Here is a 16816-nt window from a genome sequence, read left to right as displayed (position 1 = left end):
TGTTCATTATTTATATCGAACGACTAAAAACAGAGTTATGGCCTCCATCTTACAATCCCACATTCACGCTGCACGTACACAATATCCAACACAACGACACCGATCACTTCTTGTAAGCTTTGGTCTATAAATAAATAAAACCGTTCTGTTTGCACATGCCGTTCTGTGGTCGCACCACAACGTGCGAGTGACAAACTGTGAATGAAGCACTTGATCTAATTTTGGATCGCGGCCCATGGTGAGCATGAAAATATCGAACCTGAAGAGGTGGTGGAGGAGGAGGCTGCTGAGGGGGGGAGGGCCATTCTCTCTCTCTCTCTCTCTCTCTCTCTCTCTCTCTCTCTCTCTCTCTCTGTAAATATATGCATGTCTGCTCAAACCATTTAAAACACTTAACACGGGTTTGTGCAAGTCTGGACGAAGAAGTGTTTTAAATGAACTTAAAGAGATCCACATTCAAATCAAATGAATTGCAGCTATATACATTCTGCAACTCGTGTCCATTAATATCCAAAAATGGGCTTGCGAAGCAAAGTGGCGAACATTTCTACAAAATTATCATAAAAAGAAGCCCATAATGTCAAACAGCTTGGTTGGATCTGGAATAAAGTTGCCATTAATGATGAATTTGAGTCTTGTATCTGTATTTCTTAAAGGGCTGGTCAGTTTTGGAAACACAAAGGTTTGAAGACGCTTCGAGTCATGAGGAAATTTATATTTTACATCTTTAACAATGTCATGTTAACAGGACAAACTCCGTCTGCTGAAGATGATCATGCTATAATCCAGAACTCCAGAACAGCTCATGATGTTTTCAAGGTCAAGAAAAAACTTCCAATCTTAAAATCCAAAATAAAGTTTGCCTGTGAAGTGACAAATAGCAGAAACCAATTATGGCATTATTCAAAAAATCATCAATTAATCAATACCGATAGGCGTTATGATGATATGTGTGTCCTCCTCAGAGAGACTGGATGGGTTAAACCTCAATAAATTAAAAAAACAAAACAAAAAAAAACAGACAACGCCTGCAGCTCATCGGCTGATATCACCATCACAGTGTGGCTTTTATTTATAAGAGCTGTCACACCCCGGCGTGTCATGTGCTGCGGTTCCCCACGGAGACCCTCGGCGGCGCGGAGGTCGAACCACCGACTCTCTGTTCCCTCCCATCGACGTCCCGTGTCGCCGCGCGCGGCCACACCTGCGTTACGCGCCGGGAGAGTCCGTCCGGTGGAGAGACAGAGAGACGCCGAGAGGCTTCAGAGGAGCGGAGGCAGGAAAGCGGAGCACCCTCATCTGCTTTGCCATCGCATGAATATGCGTCTGGACACTTTGATCTGAAGGCACGCAGGCATGCGACGACTGGTGGGAACCGGGACTTTGCAACCGCGGAGGGACACAGGCTGGGAAATTAGGATTTGAAAGGAAATTGATCGGCGCGATTGAAGAGATCGAGTGTGAGCAGCTGTGCGCAGGTAAGATGCAGAAAGACCGGAACTGCCCGGGTACAACTTTTTCTAATCAAACATCTTCTCATTTCATCCATTAGTTTTCTTTATTTTCGTTTTAAACTTATCTTTGGGTAACATTTTAAGTGCGAAGAAAAACGACAATAATATACATTATGACATTTTTTGCTATTCGGAATTATAATCTTCTAATGTTTGGCATTATAACCCAACTTAAGTTGACCAAAACCATACATGTGTTTATCTAGAGCACAGTATGTGTTGTCGTTACAGTCTCTTTTTTCTTGTCTTTTTTAATCAAAGGCAAAGGATAACAACGTTGGTTCATTTGATGTTTTTCTATCTTTTAAATCTGCAATTGATTGATTTAGTTGTATTTATTTTGCCATGTTGTGTTATTGTTGTTCTTGTTACTTTACTTTTTTTTTTTTATCAACATCTTACCACGTCAAACTTCACACATCTTTCAAATTCATGTAAAGTTTTGAGATGAATACAATCTCCTTTGCTTGTGAGGACTTGCTGGAAGTCTCCAAAAGAGATTGATAAAATTGTCACAAAATCCATATTTTATTCACCAATCACTGTTCTAACCTGCAACTGAACAATAAACCATAATTAATGAGTGCATTAGCAGACACTAATGTATATTCAGAAGCATTAACCTCCAAACACATCTATTCTTAATTAGGACATAGTCATACTATCCGGGCTATGGGTGAAACTTTACCCCCCCCCGCAGCAAATTAACATTTCTGTGTTCTGGACTTTCCCCAACGAATGAGTCGACAATTGTACCAACATTAAAAACACGGAAGTAAAACATGTTGACATTGTGTCACACCCTAACCTTTGCACCAGCAGGATGACTCGCAGATATAAAGTGTGTACCGTTGAACATCAAATGGCATACACCACTATACACATAACCCACAAAGAGAGGACGTGGTGTCAATGCTCTATTTAAGTTATTGCCATTGAAGGGGATCAATACACCCTCCACGCTTGACCTCCTGTGCCAATTTGCTCATATTGATATGTTGTAACTAATCTAAAGACCAATAATAGATCATGGCAGGGCATCTGAAGTGGCTTATACGCTGTCACTCTCTCCCCCAAATATACTCCATTCCAGATTGAACCCTTAAAAACAAGCCGGGCTAAAAACAACATGTGATAGACCTCATTAGAAAAGAGCCTGGAAACACAGAGCGCTGGATAAAAGAACAGGAGGAGGAAAACAAAGTGAATTGGGGAGAGTGTGTGTGTGACGGTGCAAAGTGAAGGAGTTATATGAGAGCTCTGTACCGGTGAGGTGTGTGTGTGTGTGTTTGTGTGCGAGTGTGTGTGTGACACGGCAGCCAGACAAAGAGTGGAGTAGACAGTAGGACAGAATCTTAAATATCCCGAGAGGCGTTTTGTTTCAGTCAGCAGATACAGAGGCAGGCATGTAGTGTGTTTTTAATAGCAGCTGTGCACCGATTGTGCACCTCTGTCCCTCGGCATACAATGTATCCACCTATACAATAATCAATTAAATGAAACCGATTCAATACAATACAATGACGGTTGGTGAAGACGGACATTGGCCTCGACATGTCCATGTGGAGAAGAGCTGCTTTTCTCTCTCGGAGTGCTTCAAGCTGAAATGCTTCAAGACAAGACACTCTTTGCGAAGCGGTAATGCGCTAACTGCTAACATTAGCATGCTAGCATGCGCGGACAATGCAATGCTGATGTTTAACATGTGAAGATGGCCGTGTTTGACCATAGATGTGACCAACATAGTTTAGTTTGCGAGCATCCTAACGTTTGCTAATTAGCTACTAATCACAAAGAGAGATTTGCAGGTATTTGGCTGGACCCTTAGCCAAGACTAGTTGCTAGGCAACCCAGACATTACGGGTCTAGGTCAAGTAATAACCTGGCACATAAACCCCCTGTAAAACAGGGAATTTATTCTGCACCCAAAGTGTTAATTGGTGAGCTTTAGATGTGCTGGCAGGCAGATTCGGTCACCTTATGGACTGAGCCGAGCTGTTCCCCTTGTTTCCTGTCGTCATGCTAAACAGCTGCAGGCAGACATGGTACGGACATGAGAGGATCTTCTCCTTCCCAAAAGTTCACCAAAATGATGGCAAATGATCTTTTAAAGTAACATAAATAATACAAATTCGTGGCAATCCATTCAATTAAGAATTTTTTTAATACATTTTTCCATTACCACCACAAATGTCATGTTAGCGCTCGAGAGAAAAGATTGAAGCGAGATCCTCAAAGTCGGCAGGCTTCATTCTACAAGGAACCTGAATGCTCGTATTTCAGGGCAATCCGTGTGGTTAAAAGTACCAAACCACTACTTTGCTGCAGTAAAGAGACGCACACTTCATGCAGTCAACAAATAAGAAAGCCAGCCAGACATTGAGCCAGCCATCTCATTCATTACAATCATTATCCATAGACAGCCAATATCGAATTAGAATATGCTGAATATCACCTCTGAACCCACGCGGGCTAAAAAAAAAACAAGACTGAAGAAAAAAAAAAAGACGGCATCGTCAGCAGGAGTGAAGCAGAAGGGGACCAGCATGCTAATTGGTGATTTGATTAGTGTTTTAATATTGCAGCTGTGCACGACAAACGAGAACAACTGGCCGCTCACAGGTTTTCCTGTTCTTTTTTTCATAGTCAACGGTCACTCCTCCGTTGCAGGGAAAGCCGTAATGCACACCATTCAGTTCATTTCCTCCAACTTCCTAAAGAAAAAAAATTCAGCATTTCTTTGCCGTAGTTTGGTAATGGAGATTATTTGACCGGAGCAGAAATTCAAGCCATTTTGAGTTGGGCTCAGCACAGAACAGCCTCATTTGGCTCCTGCCATTGTAAAGAGGCCGAATGTGACTCAAAGCCTGCATGCTAATCTGGAATAGACTGGGCTGGGCTACACTTTCGTCAACAGCAGTGTGCACCACTACAGAAATGAGGAAGATCAGTTTAAAAAAAAAGGGGAACTGTCATATTAGAGAATCTATTGAAAATGCGTTCTGCATACTTTCATGAATAATGTTTTGATTATCTCGGTCTATATTGTTAATGTGTGTTTGTGTTGGCAGCAGGCGGCAACCTCCGGGTCTGAAAAGTGAAGTCAATGCAGAAATACTTTCTTTCTATTAAGCGTCTTTGAGTACATAGCTATAAAGTTAAAGTATTATTTGTCTTATTATTTGGCAGTACAGGGACGACTTCTCTGGCTGCAAAAAACAAAACAAAAAGTAAAAGAAAATTACTCTTCTTTATTTATCACCTCCATTAAAATGGTATAAACATGGTTTTCTACATACTGCATGGCCTTTTGTGCTTCCACCTGGAGTAAAATAGACAATAAAGCGGTGGAAGGCGGGGCTGCTTTGTGATTGACGGGTCCCGACCACATCGTTGCTCAGTTTGAGAGTTGTCCTTCTTATAAACAGTTTGTGTTTTGTGTTTAACAAGTCTGAATATCTTTATAGGTAGATGAATATGCAGATTTATATTGCTGGGAATGATGGGGAGTAGACACAAGAGGGGATGAGGAGCGTAATGACGCCACAGTTTCTCTGAGAAAACCTTATAAATACTACAGCATGAAAACAGGTGCAGCGCACTGTGTATGTGTGTGCTTGGATGCCACAGCGGCTTTGACTCAGGCAGAATTACCTGGAGCCAGAGGGGGATCTGTGGCAAAGACCAGTAATCCCCCCTGACCCTACATACACACATCTCTCTCTCCGACACCAAAATGCCAGAGCAGACAGCGTAGAGATAATAAGTTAGCGGATAAAGGAGAATTGGCAGCGAGGCAGAGGAGGAGAGGAGAGCGGTAGAACAAAGTAAAGAAGGTGTAAAAGGCTGCTGAGATAAGGAAGGTTTGGGGGGGGGGACAGATAGAGGTGAGCGTGGGCCTGTTTCTGTGTGGATAAGATGTCAGTAGGGGGGGCAAGTCCTGACTAGTCCTACCGTCTGGAGTGATGCTGTGCCATAAACTGAGAAATGAGCTCGCTCAGAAAGGGTGGAATTAAACCATCTGAGAGGAACCAGAAGTCAGAGGGAGAATTGAAACAGGAGGGGTCTTCAGAAATGTCAACGACCGTTAGGATTAGAAATGTACAGCCAAGCTAGTGTGCAGCATGCCAACATGCTCACAGTGACAATGCTGGTGCAGGTATAACGCTGATCCTGTTCACCATTTTAGTTCAGCTTGTTAGCATGCTATCATCCGCTTGTTGCCACCAATCACAAAGTACAACGGAGGACATTAGTTTGAATTTGCTCATAAAGTGTTACAAAAATAATTGTCACTCGATGATGGCACTTAATAAAGTCAGTCGGAGGACAACCAACAGGATCATAATCCATCAATCGTCAATTATCTCTCGAAAACAAAAACAAAAAGTCAACCTCATAGTGGCCATCGGTGAGTTTACAGTACAGAATGTGCAGCTGATGAAAAGGTCTTTCTCTCTCTCTTTCTCTTAGGTTTCCCCTTGTGATCCCTGACAGAGCGAGGACAGTGACACTGACTCGGCCATTGTCTTCTCACTGTTTCCGGACAGAGGGAGCCTCAGCGGGTGCCTCTTGCTGTCCATTGTGACTGTTGAGAAGAGAAGTCTGGGAAAAAAAGGATCCCATTCAGCATAATTTCTCTTTGCCAGCCCCATCTCCAAACCCAAGAACAGGAGTGAAGTATCAGCACTATCCGTGGCCCCAAGCCTCTCCCTCGCCTCGAAACCCCTTCTCCCTATCACACTCCCTCAGCCCCCTTCCTTCTCTCCAGCTCCCAGCTTCAGCCTCAGTCTTCGCCCCATTCCGAGTCCCAGATGACAGCTCAGAGACATCCGTTACCCTCCCACTCCGCACCAGTCTTCTTTCCTCCGCCTCCAGCCCCCGTGGCGCTTGGCAATGCCCATCACATAGACAGATGGAGCCAACCCTGACCCCTCTCCTGGCCCGCGGGGACGCCAACAGGATCAACGCCTGACTTGAGGACAGGGGGGGGGGAGGGTGTGGTGTGTGTGCGGGGGGAGAAAGGAAGAAGAGAGGACGAGCGCATTGCTTCGTCACCACGGCAACATATCATCCAGGCTCCCGTGGACTTCCCTTAGGCTCACAGCGGGCATTTCAAAAAGCCCCCAAATTGTGCCTGACATACTGTTGTTTTGATTATTTGGCCGAGATAACCTGCTCTATGTTCGTGTGGAGAGAAGATGTGAACATTGGCAAATTTCTAAATATAGCAAACATAATTAAAAAAAAACAGGAAACCACAAGACTCATCTAAAAAACAGTGAAGGAAAGCCTCCTCCTCAGTCTACATTGTTGCTTGAGTTTCACTCTGAACCACACACGTTCTTTTCCTTGTGACACTTTTTACTGGATTTGTTCTGCTTGAATAAAGCCGAAGAAGGATTTCCACGAGAGCGACGAGGAGACGCGTGTGGGACTCCAGTCAGAGCGTCTGCATACCTTCATCTCGGCTGTAACCTTGTGCGTTACACCTCTGCCGACTCGTCCCGCCATTGACTTTGTGTCAAGGCGTTTTCACTTTCATTCTCCCTGACGAGAAGCAAGATTTTGGCAACTCATCTAAAGCTGGACGTCGTTTGCCGTCTTCTAACCTGTTCTGCTGACCGTCATTCGGATTAGCGTATGACGGCAGACAATACATTTGAAAAAGAAAGCACGCATCAGCAATAAAATGAGACACTAAAGGCCAGTGGAATGATTTCAGCAGGCCAACATAACAGAGGGGGGAATACCGGAGTCCCAGTGCTTCCCAGGTAATTGGAGTGCAGTAAAGTGTATTTACTATAAACACAGCTCCTCTGGTGACCTTGCAGTCTGAAGAACTAAAGGAGGCAGAAACAAAACGAGAATTAATTGGGATTTTTCCTCATTCTTCTCAGGACGTTGGCATCACAGCGAATGTTTGGACCGTATACGTGTCGTCAGTCATTTTAGTTTAAATGCAGGGCTCAGGACCAGCACACACGTTGTTCCTGTCAATTAAAAGAAGGAGGCCTTTCTTCAGAAGGAGCCTCCGTTTCAAACACAACGTCTGTGAGATACTTTAGTGCAATGTGCTGTAACTACTGTTTTTTCATAAGCGAGTAACTGTCAAATGCATTGGAGTTTTCCCTTTTGATTTAGCAGCAGTCTGGGTTGTCAATCCAAAACTCCCAAATTATATTCCCAAAAGAAAACATAAAAAGCATAAGTAATGCTGTTTTTCCCCCTTTTTATTTTATTTTTAGTCATACACAGTAACCTGTGCAACAGTAGCATATCAGTGGATCCGTATTCATGGATATGCAAAGAGCATTGTGGGAGTTGTGTGAAAATTCACAGCTGAGGTGTAAAGATTCATCGACGGATGCACAGGAGGTTTTTGGAAGCACAGGTGTAGCGGACTGAAATGTTTCCTCTGGACTAAAGGCGCCTGTGTGCAGCAGGATGTGTGCAGCAGCATGTAGGTTTAGTGGGAGATGGATATAAGAAGGCACACAGTATAAAAGTCATGATTGGTGGGGAATTGTCATGCTATGATGTAAATTAAGAATAATATATAAGAGAGCAGAGGCGTGTCATCCCTCTGAGCCGGTTACAGCTCCACAAGGTTCCCACCTTGGCCAGAAAACCACCAACTCCCTTTCTTATTAAGTCCTCTTTTTTGTGATCTTTTACATTTCTCTGGGGCTGCCATTTTGGATTCGCAACCAGTTTCTCCTCTGAAAATCCCACAATGTAAAGGGGCCTTCAGCGACTTTAATTCCAGTTGACCAGAATGCTGCGATATCTCGGAAAAAACTAAGTCACGAGGGGTCGTGAAAGTTGTTTGTGTCTCCTTAGCTGTTTTTGTACTGTAAAGCAGTTTGTCAGTGCTGCTGTGAAGATATTTATGAGGCATTTATTACATGGATGAGTCTAGAGGTCATATAAGTGATAAAAAAAAAAAGAAAAGGCAGACACAGTCCAGCAGTTTTGTGTGTGAGTGAGAAGCACTACATGGAGTAAGATGTACTCATGTCGTTAAGGGTTCGATTTCATCTCATGATCTTTGTTGCATGTCATCGCCTCCCACTCCATCACCATCGTGAATGAAAGGGAAATGAATCTTTCATAATCAGTATAAAGGGTATTGGTATTTTCAAACCTTTAATAAGACAACGATGTGGATGGTGGTAGAGTATCACATACAGTGTTTTTGTCACCTTAACACCTTTTGGCAACTCAACCTCAAACACAAAAAAACACAGACACACACCTCAATTACTGTGCTATTTCTGTGGTGCTACCTGTCAGTGACACTGAGCTCAAACCAGCTGGGATTAATTAGTGACTCTCACACACACACACACACACACACACACACACACACACACACACACACACACACACACACACACACACACACCTTCATCTCTGTCTTTCTTCTTTCTGTGTGAAATATGGACTAGCACATCATAAGGGAATGAATACACATGCCAACACACACATGCACTTCACATTTTACTATTCATTAACAACTATTCCCTCTTGCACACACACACACACACTCACACACAAACTCATCCATCAGATACAGGATGTGAAAAGCTTCCAGAACAGCATGTTGCCAATAAACACCCCTCCTTCTCTGCTGTAATTACCTCACTCCTCATTTCACACCTTGTATATGCGCCTCATGTCTCCCTGTGTCACGGTGTTACCGCTCTGACTCAGCACAAGGCAACACCTCGCCATGCTAATAAGAAATGTTATGTTGCTTTTACTTTATAGTCTTTTCGAAACAGGCTGCTTAAATCTGATGGAAATGTGTTGTTGTCACCACATTCTAACTGCTTGCTGTAGAGGCCAAAGCAACAACAGAAAAAGAAAGAAAGAAAAACACGATATTTTAGTTTAAATGGGAGATAATGATCTGCTTGTTCAGATTGACATATTCATTTTATTTAGTAGATCAGTGTTAGCAATATCCACAGTGGGTGAGGACAAGCTGTACCTCCTGTCAGCCAGTGTTGGTGCACGTGGGCCCGGGCCGCGCACTCTTGAATTTAATAGAAATAAAGCCGCTGACAGGTTTGAAAAGACAAGCTGTCGAAAGCCATAACCTTGAGGATGTTTGTATGTGTGTGTGTGTGTGTGTGTGTGTGTGTGTGTGTGTGTGTGTGTGTGTGTGTGTGTGTGTGTGTGGGTGTACTGTATATGTTTACATGATTGTGTTATGGGGTCGTGATGAGGTTACGAACTACAGTAGAGATTAAATATGCTGAGGTGAGGCGGAAGGAGGAGACAAGGAGGAATAGAAAAGAATATATCCGAAAATAAGGTTTGCATGTCTAATGAGCCTTGAACCGATACTTATACAAACAAATATTACAGTTCAGTAGAGAACGTGCACACATTAGAGAGAGAAGATGAACTCGGCTTAAGATACAAATGGGAGGATGCATTGGGTGAGCGAGTGTGGGTGTGTGTTTGGGAAGATGAGAGAACCCAAATTTACATTTTGCATGAGCTGTTTGATTCTGTGTAAGTGTGTGTGTGTGTGTGTGTGTGTGTGGATGGGCAGTGTTTGTTCTTCCAGCAGCTGATCCTTGTTTTATTCCGCCACCTCTGCAGTTGCAACTCATTAGCATAGCAGTAATGAGAGATAGAACAGGTTGCCGGTGTGCGCACACTTTGTTTGTTTACACTGTCAAAACCGCATGTTTGAATCTTCAGAGGCACTCTGTGGACATGTGTTTGTTTGTGTGTGTGTGTGCATCTTTGGTGTGATGGATTTATATCCATTTTACATACTGAAAAGAGACACAAAAAATAGTTTGAAAGAGTGCATTGACGCCAAGCTGAATGGTACTGTGTCAGTGACGTCTTTCGCATGTCTCCCCACGCTCAGCATCCCTGTTGGTTGAGGTCAGACGGATGCTGATAGCACCCACCTGTAACCACACCAAGTCATGCAAACCCTGTGGATGCACTTCACCACAACAGGTTAACTTAAACCACTGGACGTTAGCACACGCAGGATGTTTAGCTCTTGAAGTAAGATTTTAACCTGGCTTGTTCAGAACAGATGTTTAACCTGCATTCCTTTTTTTTCATGAATCGTCCGAACACAGAGGGTTTAAAGTCCACATTTTAGTGCTTATGTAAAACCAGTCTCTGTGCACCCTGACGTAACTCAGCTCAGCGACTGGAACCGGCTAGTTAAACAACCCTTAAACTGTGGGTAATGCTGAGTTTATGGATGAAGGATGGGAAACCAGCATTCATTTTTGTGCTGTTATTTATTGTTGAATATTTGTACGGTCAGTCATACAGTAACTAAGTAGATGTATTACAGCCTGCTGTTACATTTCATAGTAAACTGTAAATAGATGTTCTATGTAGTGCTGCGCTAATCAACCTAACTTAAGTATATCACTTATGAATTAGCAAAGAGGCACAGCTACCAGTGGCAGAGCGGGCACCATTGAGCAAATCAAACAGCTGTGAACTGTGTATATGGGGAATGGAATCACACAGTGCACTAACCCTGATACATCTGTCTTCCTCAGGTGACTGCTGCCGCCCGGCCAAACCATACTGGAAAATTCTGCGGATGATTGGATTCTTTGCCTTGGATGTTGAAGCTGTCAGGAGGATTTGGATCCACTTCTGTGCCCATTTAGTGTGAGCTGAAAGGCTTTTCATTCACACAGGACTATGAGACCTAAACTGGTGTTGTGGAACCTCTGAATGCAGACCAGGGCAGATCGAAAACTACAATACACTGAGCTCAGTCAAGTGTGGTGCATTACATTTATTTTGTCTACACATTTAAAGCCACCTTTATCAGGATAAAACACAGAGCTGAAGAACGTGTGTCATTCTCTGCTGGTCCTGACGCATTCCTGGTGGCTGTTGGTGAATGAAATAAGAACTGAGAGGATTGTTCGAGGGATTCTATCTTCTCTGTGGTGGTTCTGGCGACCTCATTCAGCAGGCCGGGAGTGGCATCAGGATGCCTGAACTGGATAACTTTGCGCCCTTGAGAAGTCAAGGAGGCCCCGAGCTGGGCCCAAGTAGTCCGGCGGACCCACGACGGATTCAGCACAGCATCCTGGAGGAACATGTGGAGCTGTGGTGGTTCCGAGATCCTGGGAAGTCTCTGCTCTGCTACTGCGTGGCTGTACTTCTGATCCTGGGCTGCGGGCTGGGCGGGGTCGGCCTCCTCTCCACCACCACCAGCGTCTCAAGCGAATGGCGGCTGGGCGTAGGCACGACCCTCTGCCTGCTGGCTTTAGGGGTCCTGCTCAAACAACTGCTCAGCTCGGCTGTGCAGGACATGAACTGCGTTCGAAGCCGACAGCGGATCAATATGTTAAAAAGCGGCGGTTTATCTGACCTGCTCGTGGTTTTGATTACAGGGCTGTCGTTGTTGATTTGTGGAGGGGTTCTACTACGCCTGGCACTGGCTAACCACATGCCAAAGCCTGGCCAAGCCCTTAATGACATGTACATCTCTGGAGTGGTTTTGCTAGCTGGAGGGGGGACTGCAGTTGTGGGTGTTGGAATGTACTCTGTTGCGGTCGTCCTGCTCGAGAGGACAAGGCACGGCCGAAGGTTGGTGGACCGGGTTTTGAATATCTTCACTGTTTCTGGACACATGGACCGTCAGGGTCGCAGAGAGACGACCTCCAGTCTGGCTAACCTCATATGAGATGTAACCACTCTAAGACTGTGCTTCATGTGAGAACATTTAGCCTCCACTAAATCATAGCAGGCTTTATGCTGAAATATTACAAGAACAAATGTATTAAAGAAAACAAGATTCATCCTATTCATGCTTCAGCTTTGTCACAAGCTGATTAGACTCTGTGTGGCAAAATGATCTGGTTTTGAAATTGTTTCTTGCATAAAGCGCTTTCACAGCCAGGATGAAAGGATTGAGGAGTTGAGCAATGAACATGTCATTGTTTAAAATGAAAAAGGAAATAGTCTTAATTAAGATTTAGTTCTCAACATTTGACCAGATATAAATTCAGATGCAGCATTTCTCGGTCACATGAATGTCCTTTTATTTAAGTTCTGTAAATCTTATTTATTATCAGGCTCTTTCCATTCACATTGGACAAATGCCAACATGTTGTTGCATGTGAAAGCTCACTGAAGTGGTATTGAAGGATATTCAGAATTGAAAAGGGAGAAGTGTTGGATTACAAACAGAAGTGAAATATTGTATCGTTATCAGATTGGTGCAGCCGGCTGAAATTGAAAAGAAAGGCCTGTGGTTTGAGCGTAGCATACAATAAAATGATTGTTTGGATTGTATAAAGCTCGTCTACACAAATGGTGTTCATACAAAAAGTTGTGAGACGCCACAGATAGCGAGACCGAAGCGTTATCAAAGTTGAACACGAGAACGATTCGAGGGATCATCTTCAAATTGGACTGTCACACATTTATGATCTGTTATAACACGTATCCTGTGAAAGTGTCCTCGGGCCACACAGCTGACCACGACCTGCTCAGTTGTTGTCAGGCAATACGGATAAGATCACCATCTGAAAGGCTAACATGTAAAATGTCAACGAGTGATAGATGAGACAACAAAAATATACATAAAAAGATCTTTTTTTCAAATCGTGATGATTCATGCACTGTGTTGTTTGTGACAGACGTGGTTGAAGCTTCACTGTAACATGTGCTTACCTGAACACACGATACAAGACAACATGATTGGAAAAAGCACAATGATTAGCTACTAGACTTACATTTATATACCAAACTCCACATGCCAATGAGTCTGCTGAATGTTTAAATCGAAAATGAGGTCCATAAAGACAGTTTGGACTTGTCACTGTAAATTCTTGCTACTTTAAAAAGAGTTGCAGATGCACATGGCGGCTCCAGTGAGCACACACAGGCAGCAGTCATTCAAGAAAGGAATTAGGTGTTCTTCCTAGAGTGTGTCATTATTTCTTCAAGGAGTTGTCATTTTTGAAAGGCAAAGAGTATTTCAATCCGTAGAGACCCATCAGATAAAGAAAAAAAAAAGTTTATTCATTAACAGATGTGATAATAAGTCTTGACAGAGTCTTTGGTGTTCCGGTCTTTGGCTGATGTCATGATTGACAGCGCTGAAAAATGACAGCAAGTAAATAATAAATCAACATGCGTGAGTTGTGATTGGCAGATGTAAGAGAAATAAATGACGAGTCTTCCGACTGAACTTCTACGCTATAGTGTGAGTAGGTCAAAATCTGACCTTGTCCAATGGTATATATTGTATAAGCTAGCAAGTGAGCTAATGTGTGTGAGCTACAGGAGGCTACAGGTTTTCAAGATCTCAACGTGAGGCTTTTTTTTGTGATGTTGGAGATAGTCCTGGTGCATTATGGGACAGATTTTAAGTGAACATCAAATAAATACGATTTATAAAACTGAACTAATGAATCTATGCCGGTGCTGTGTTTGCTAACACATTTGCCACAAGAGATTAAAACGGTGATATGGTTCGTCAGCTTGATCGTATATGCTCTGATGCAAAAGTCATTAGCTTTAAGCAAGCTAGCAAGAATGCTAATTGAATGATAGTTGCAACCCTCCCATGATAATGTTTTCTCATTTTGAGAAAATGTGAAATGTGAAACCGAGGCAACGTTTACAGAAAGAGGAAGAGGATGAGTCAGCAGCACAATTACTTTGACTGAGTTAAGTTGGTGTGTTTTTAGCGAGAGGAACATCAATATAGTTACATCCCTAAAGCACTTCTGTAAAAGAAAGGTTGTACATTCTTTTGATAAGGATTAAGTCTCTCAGTACACATCTCTCTAAATATGACGCATGAGCCTGTCGTTGGGGGTATCAATTGTAGACCTGGCAATTTTGATACATCAGATGTGTTATTGGCTCAGATAATTATATTAATTCTGAAAAAAAAACAAACAGAAAAGGAGAAATATCTGTTGGCTGCAGGAACGGTCTGTGAAAGTAAATCCATTACATTCACAAGGCCGGTCCTAGAATTTCAATGCACTTGCAAAGTTTGAACTGGGTTGTCAATATGCTTCATCATCTTTCACTAAATGATGTGAATTTACAGTATGCTGACAATGCTGCATTGTTATTATTGAGTCATTTGTTTGCAGAATTGTTGAAACGTCCACTTTCAAAGCAAAGATATACCACCATCAAGAAAATCTGTGCACAGTGAAGGTCATTTGTGCTTGTAAAATGTTTCCAAAGCTTTTGACATCCTCACATCGCCTTACAGAAGAGCCTCAGAAAAGGTCCTGCATTGTGTCTCATAGTGTGTGTGTGTGTATGTGTGTGTGTGTGTGTGTGTGTGTGTGTGTGTGTGTGTGTGTGTGTGTCAGTCACGCCTCTTTATCTGTCTCCACATATGCACAGCCTATTGCCTTGAGACAAAAGGGGTCACACAGTTAAACATTGTTGGAGTGATGACGGACAGCAAACTGAAGGCACAATGCACAAGGCAGAGGCCTGTAGGGGCTGGTATGGACCAGCACCCCCCTCTCTCTCTCTCTCTCTCTCTCTCAGACAAAAGCAAGGTTCATGCTGCTTTTTTACAACACACGCAGAAAAACTGCAATATTTAATTACACAAATGTGTCTTTGGACCCACAGTTAGCAATGGCAGGTTGTGTGTCCATGCACGGCAGCAATAAGAGGTGAGGGGAGGCAGCTCTACTGAGGAGAAAGGACTGAGTGGGAGGAGAGGCAGTGAAAACACAAACAATTTATGTATTTTTACTCGTATCACAAACATATGACACATTTGGTATTTCTGCTTTCACGTGTTAAAGCTCAGTTTTAGTTTGGCCGTCATTAATCTGCTGAAGGTATATAGTCTTGGTAAATGCATAAACCGTTGACCGCTGAATGCTGGTGTTGACCAAAATGACTTTGTTTACATGCACAACATATTGTTTTTTGCCCGTATTATGAAACAGACTGGATGCCTACTGGATGTTTTTTTACGTGGCTGATAAAAGTAAATATTCTACTAATGTTCCTATCGATATAAGATAAAATAAGATAATCCTTTATTAGTCTCTCAATTGGGAAATTACAGGCGTACAGCAGCATTGCTCACAAGTAAAAAAAAGAAGAAAAAAAAATCAAGAAATATAAATAAACAGTAGAATGGTAATAAAACAAAATAAAAAATTAAACAGTAAGAAGAATATTAAATATACAGATGGAATAAAAATGTGTATAAAAGTACATAAACGTATTAGATATTGCACGGATTGCACCAGGTGATGAATTAAAGTATTCGCGAGTGTTCAAAAGGTGATTCGTGGGCTAGTGTGAGCTCAGCTTCTTGTGCAGCCTGACAGCAGCGGGGGGAAAGGACTTGGACCTCTCCCTCAGACACCGGGGGATGAATCAGCCTGCAGTGTGGCCAGAGTCATCATCCTCCTGTCCCCCACCACCTCCACAGTATCCAGAGGACGCCCCGGCACGCTGCTGGCCTTCCTCACCAGTCTGTCCAGTCTCCACCTGTCAGCCGCCGAGATGCTGCTGCACCAGAAGACCGCTCCGTAAAAGAATGGCTGATGCCACCACAGAGTCAAAAGGTCTTTAGGAGTGCCCCCTGCACCCCAACAGACCTCAGTCTCCTCAGCAGAAAGAGCCTGCTTTGTCCATTTTTATAAAGTGTGTGCGCGTGGTCAGTCCAGAGAGGCTTTGCTGCAGCAGGAAGTCCACCACCGGTTACGTTAATCTGTCATTCCTTCAACCTCCTTCTTGAAAGTCATACTGAATTTTTTATATTTTTGTCAGAGCACTCAATTTATTGATCACTATTGGGAGAATTTCAACAAATATAACAAAAAAGCTTTTCGAGGAACATTACCAAACCTACCTTGAGGTAATACACCATGTCTGTTTTGTTTTAAAAGTCAAACTGCACCAGTATGACCATTTGACTTACTTATAGCTTCAGCTTTCGTAGTTGTGGATTGGATTTTCGTTGTTTAGCATGTTTAGCGTACAAACATGACAGCGGTATCAATCATTTAACTTTTCCCACAAATTACAAAGTATACCTGCAATGCACTTCAATGCATCAACACTGCCAGCTCCTCAACTTTGAATAATGTGTCATGTTAAATCTGTCACTTATTGTTTTAATAAAACTCTATGAGATGCTGTTAAATATTTACAGATAGCTCAAAGCAGATTTGATGTCAAATTGTTGATGTGGTACATTTCAGATGAGCAGTTCACTAGTGAAAACATCAAACCATTCACTACATACAACACATGTTTATACAAACAAGAAAACCCAATAG

At 42.9% G+C, this 16816-nt stretch overlaps 1 protein-coding gene across 1 annotated transcript; it reads left to right on the top strand.

Moving 5' to 3' along the window:
• Positions 1–6546: 6546 nt before the first annotated feature.
• On the top strand, positions 6547–13997 carry LOC137793604 (transmembrane protein 125). Its single transcript, XM_068589870.1, has 2 exons — positions 6547–7288; positions 11069–13997. Exon 2 carries the CDS (start codon positions 11515–11517, stop codon positions 12211–12213), a length of 699 nt encoding a protein of 232 aa, XP_068445971.1. The 5' UTR covers positions 6547–7288; positions 11069–11514; the 3' UTR covers positions 12214–13997.
• The last annotated feature ends 2819 nt before the right edge of the window (positions 13998–16816 follow it).

This window comes from Clinocottus analis, unplaced genomic scaffold, assembly GCF_023055335.1.
Source record: "Clinocottus analis isolate CAN_PGR_092001 unplaced genomic scaffold, fCliAna1.0.p SCAF_23, whole genome shotgun sequence".
NCBI lineage: Eukaryota > Metazoa > Chordata > Actinopteri > Perciformes > Cottidae > Clinocottus > Clinocottus analis.
The sequence above is the reverse complement of the archived record's forward strand: the minus strand, read 5'-3'. Positions and strand labels throughout refer to the sequence as shown.

Bases quoted from the DNA above. Each gene is read 5' to 3' on its own strand.
- LOC137793604 (XM_068589870.1), top strand. From the start codon at position 11,515: ATGCCTGAACTGGATAACTTTGCGCCCTTGAGAAGTCAAGGAGGCCCC.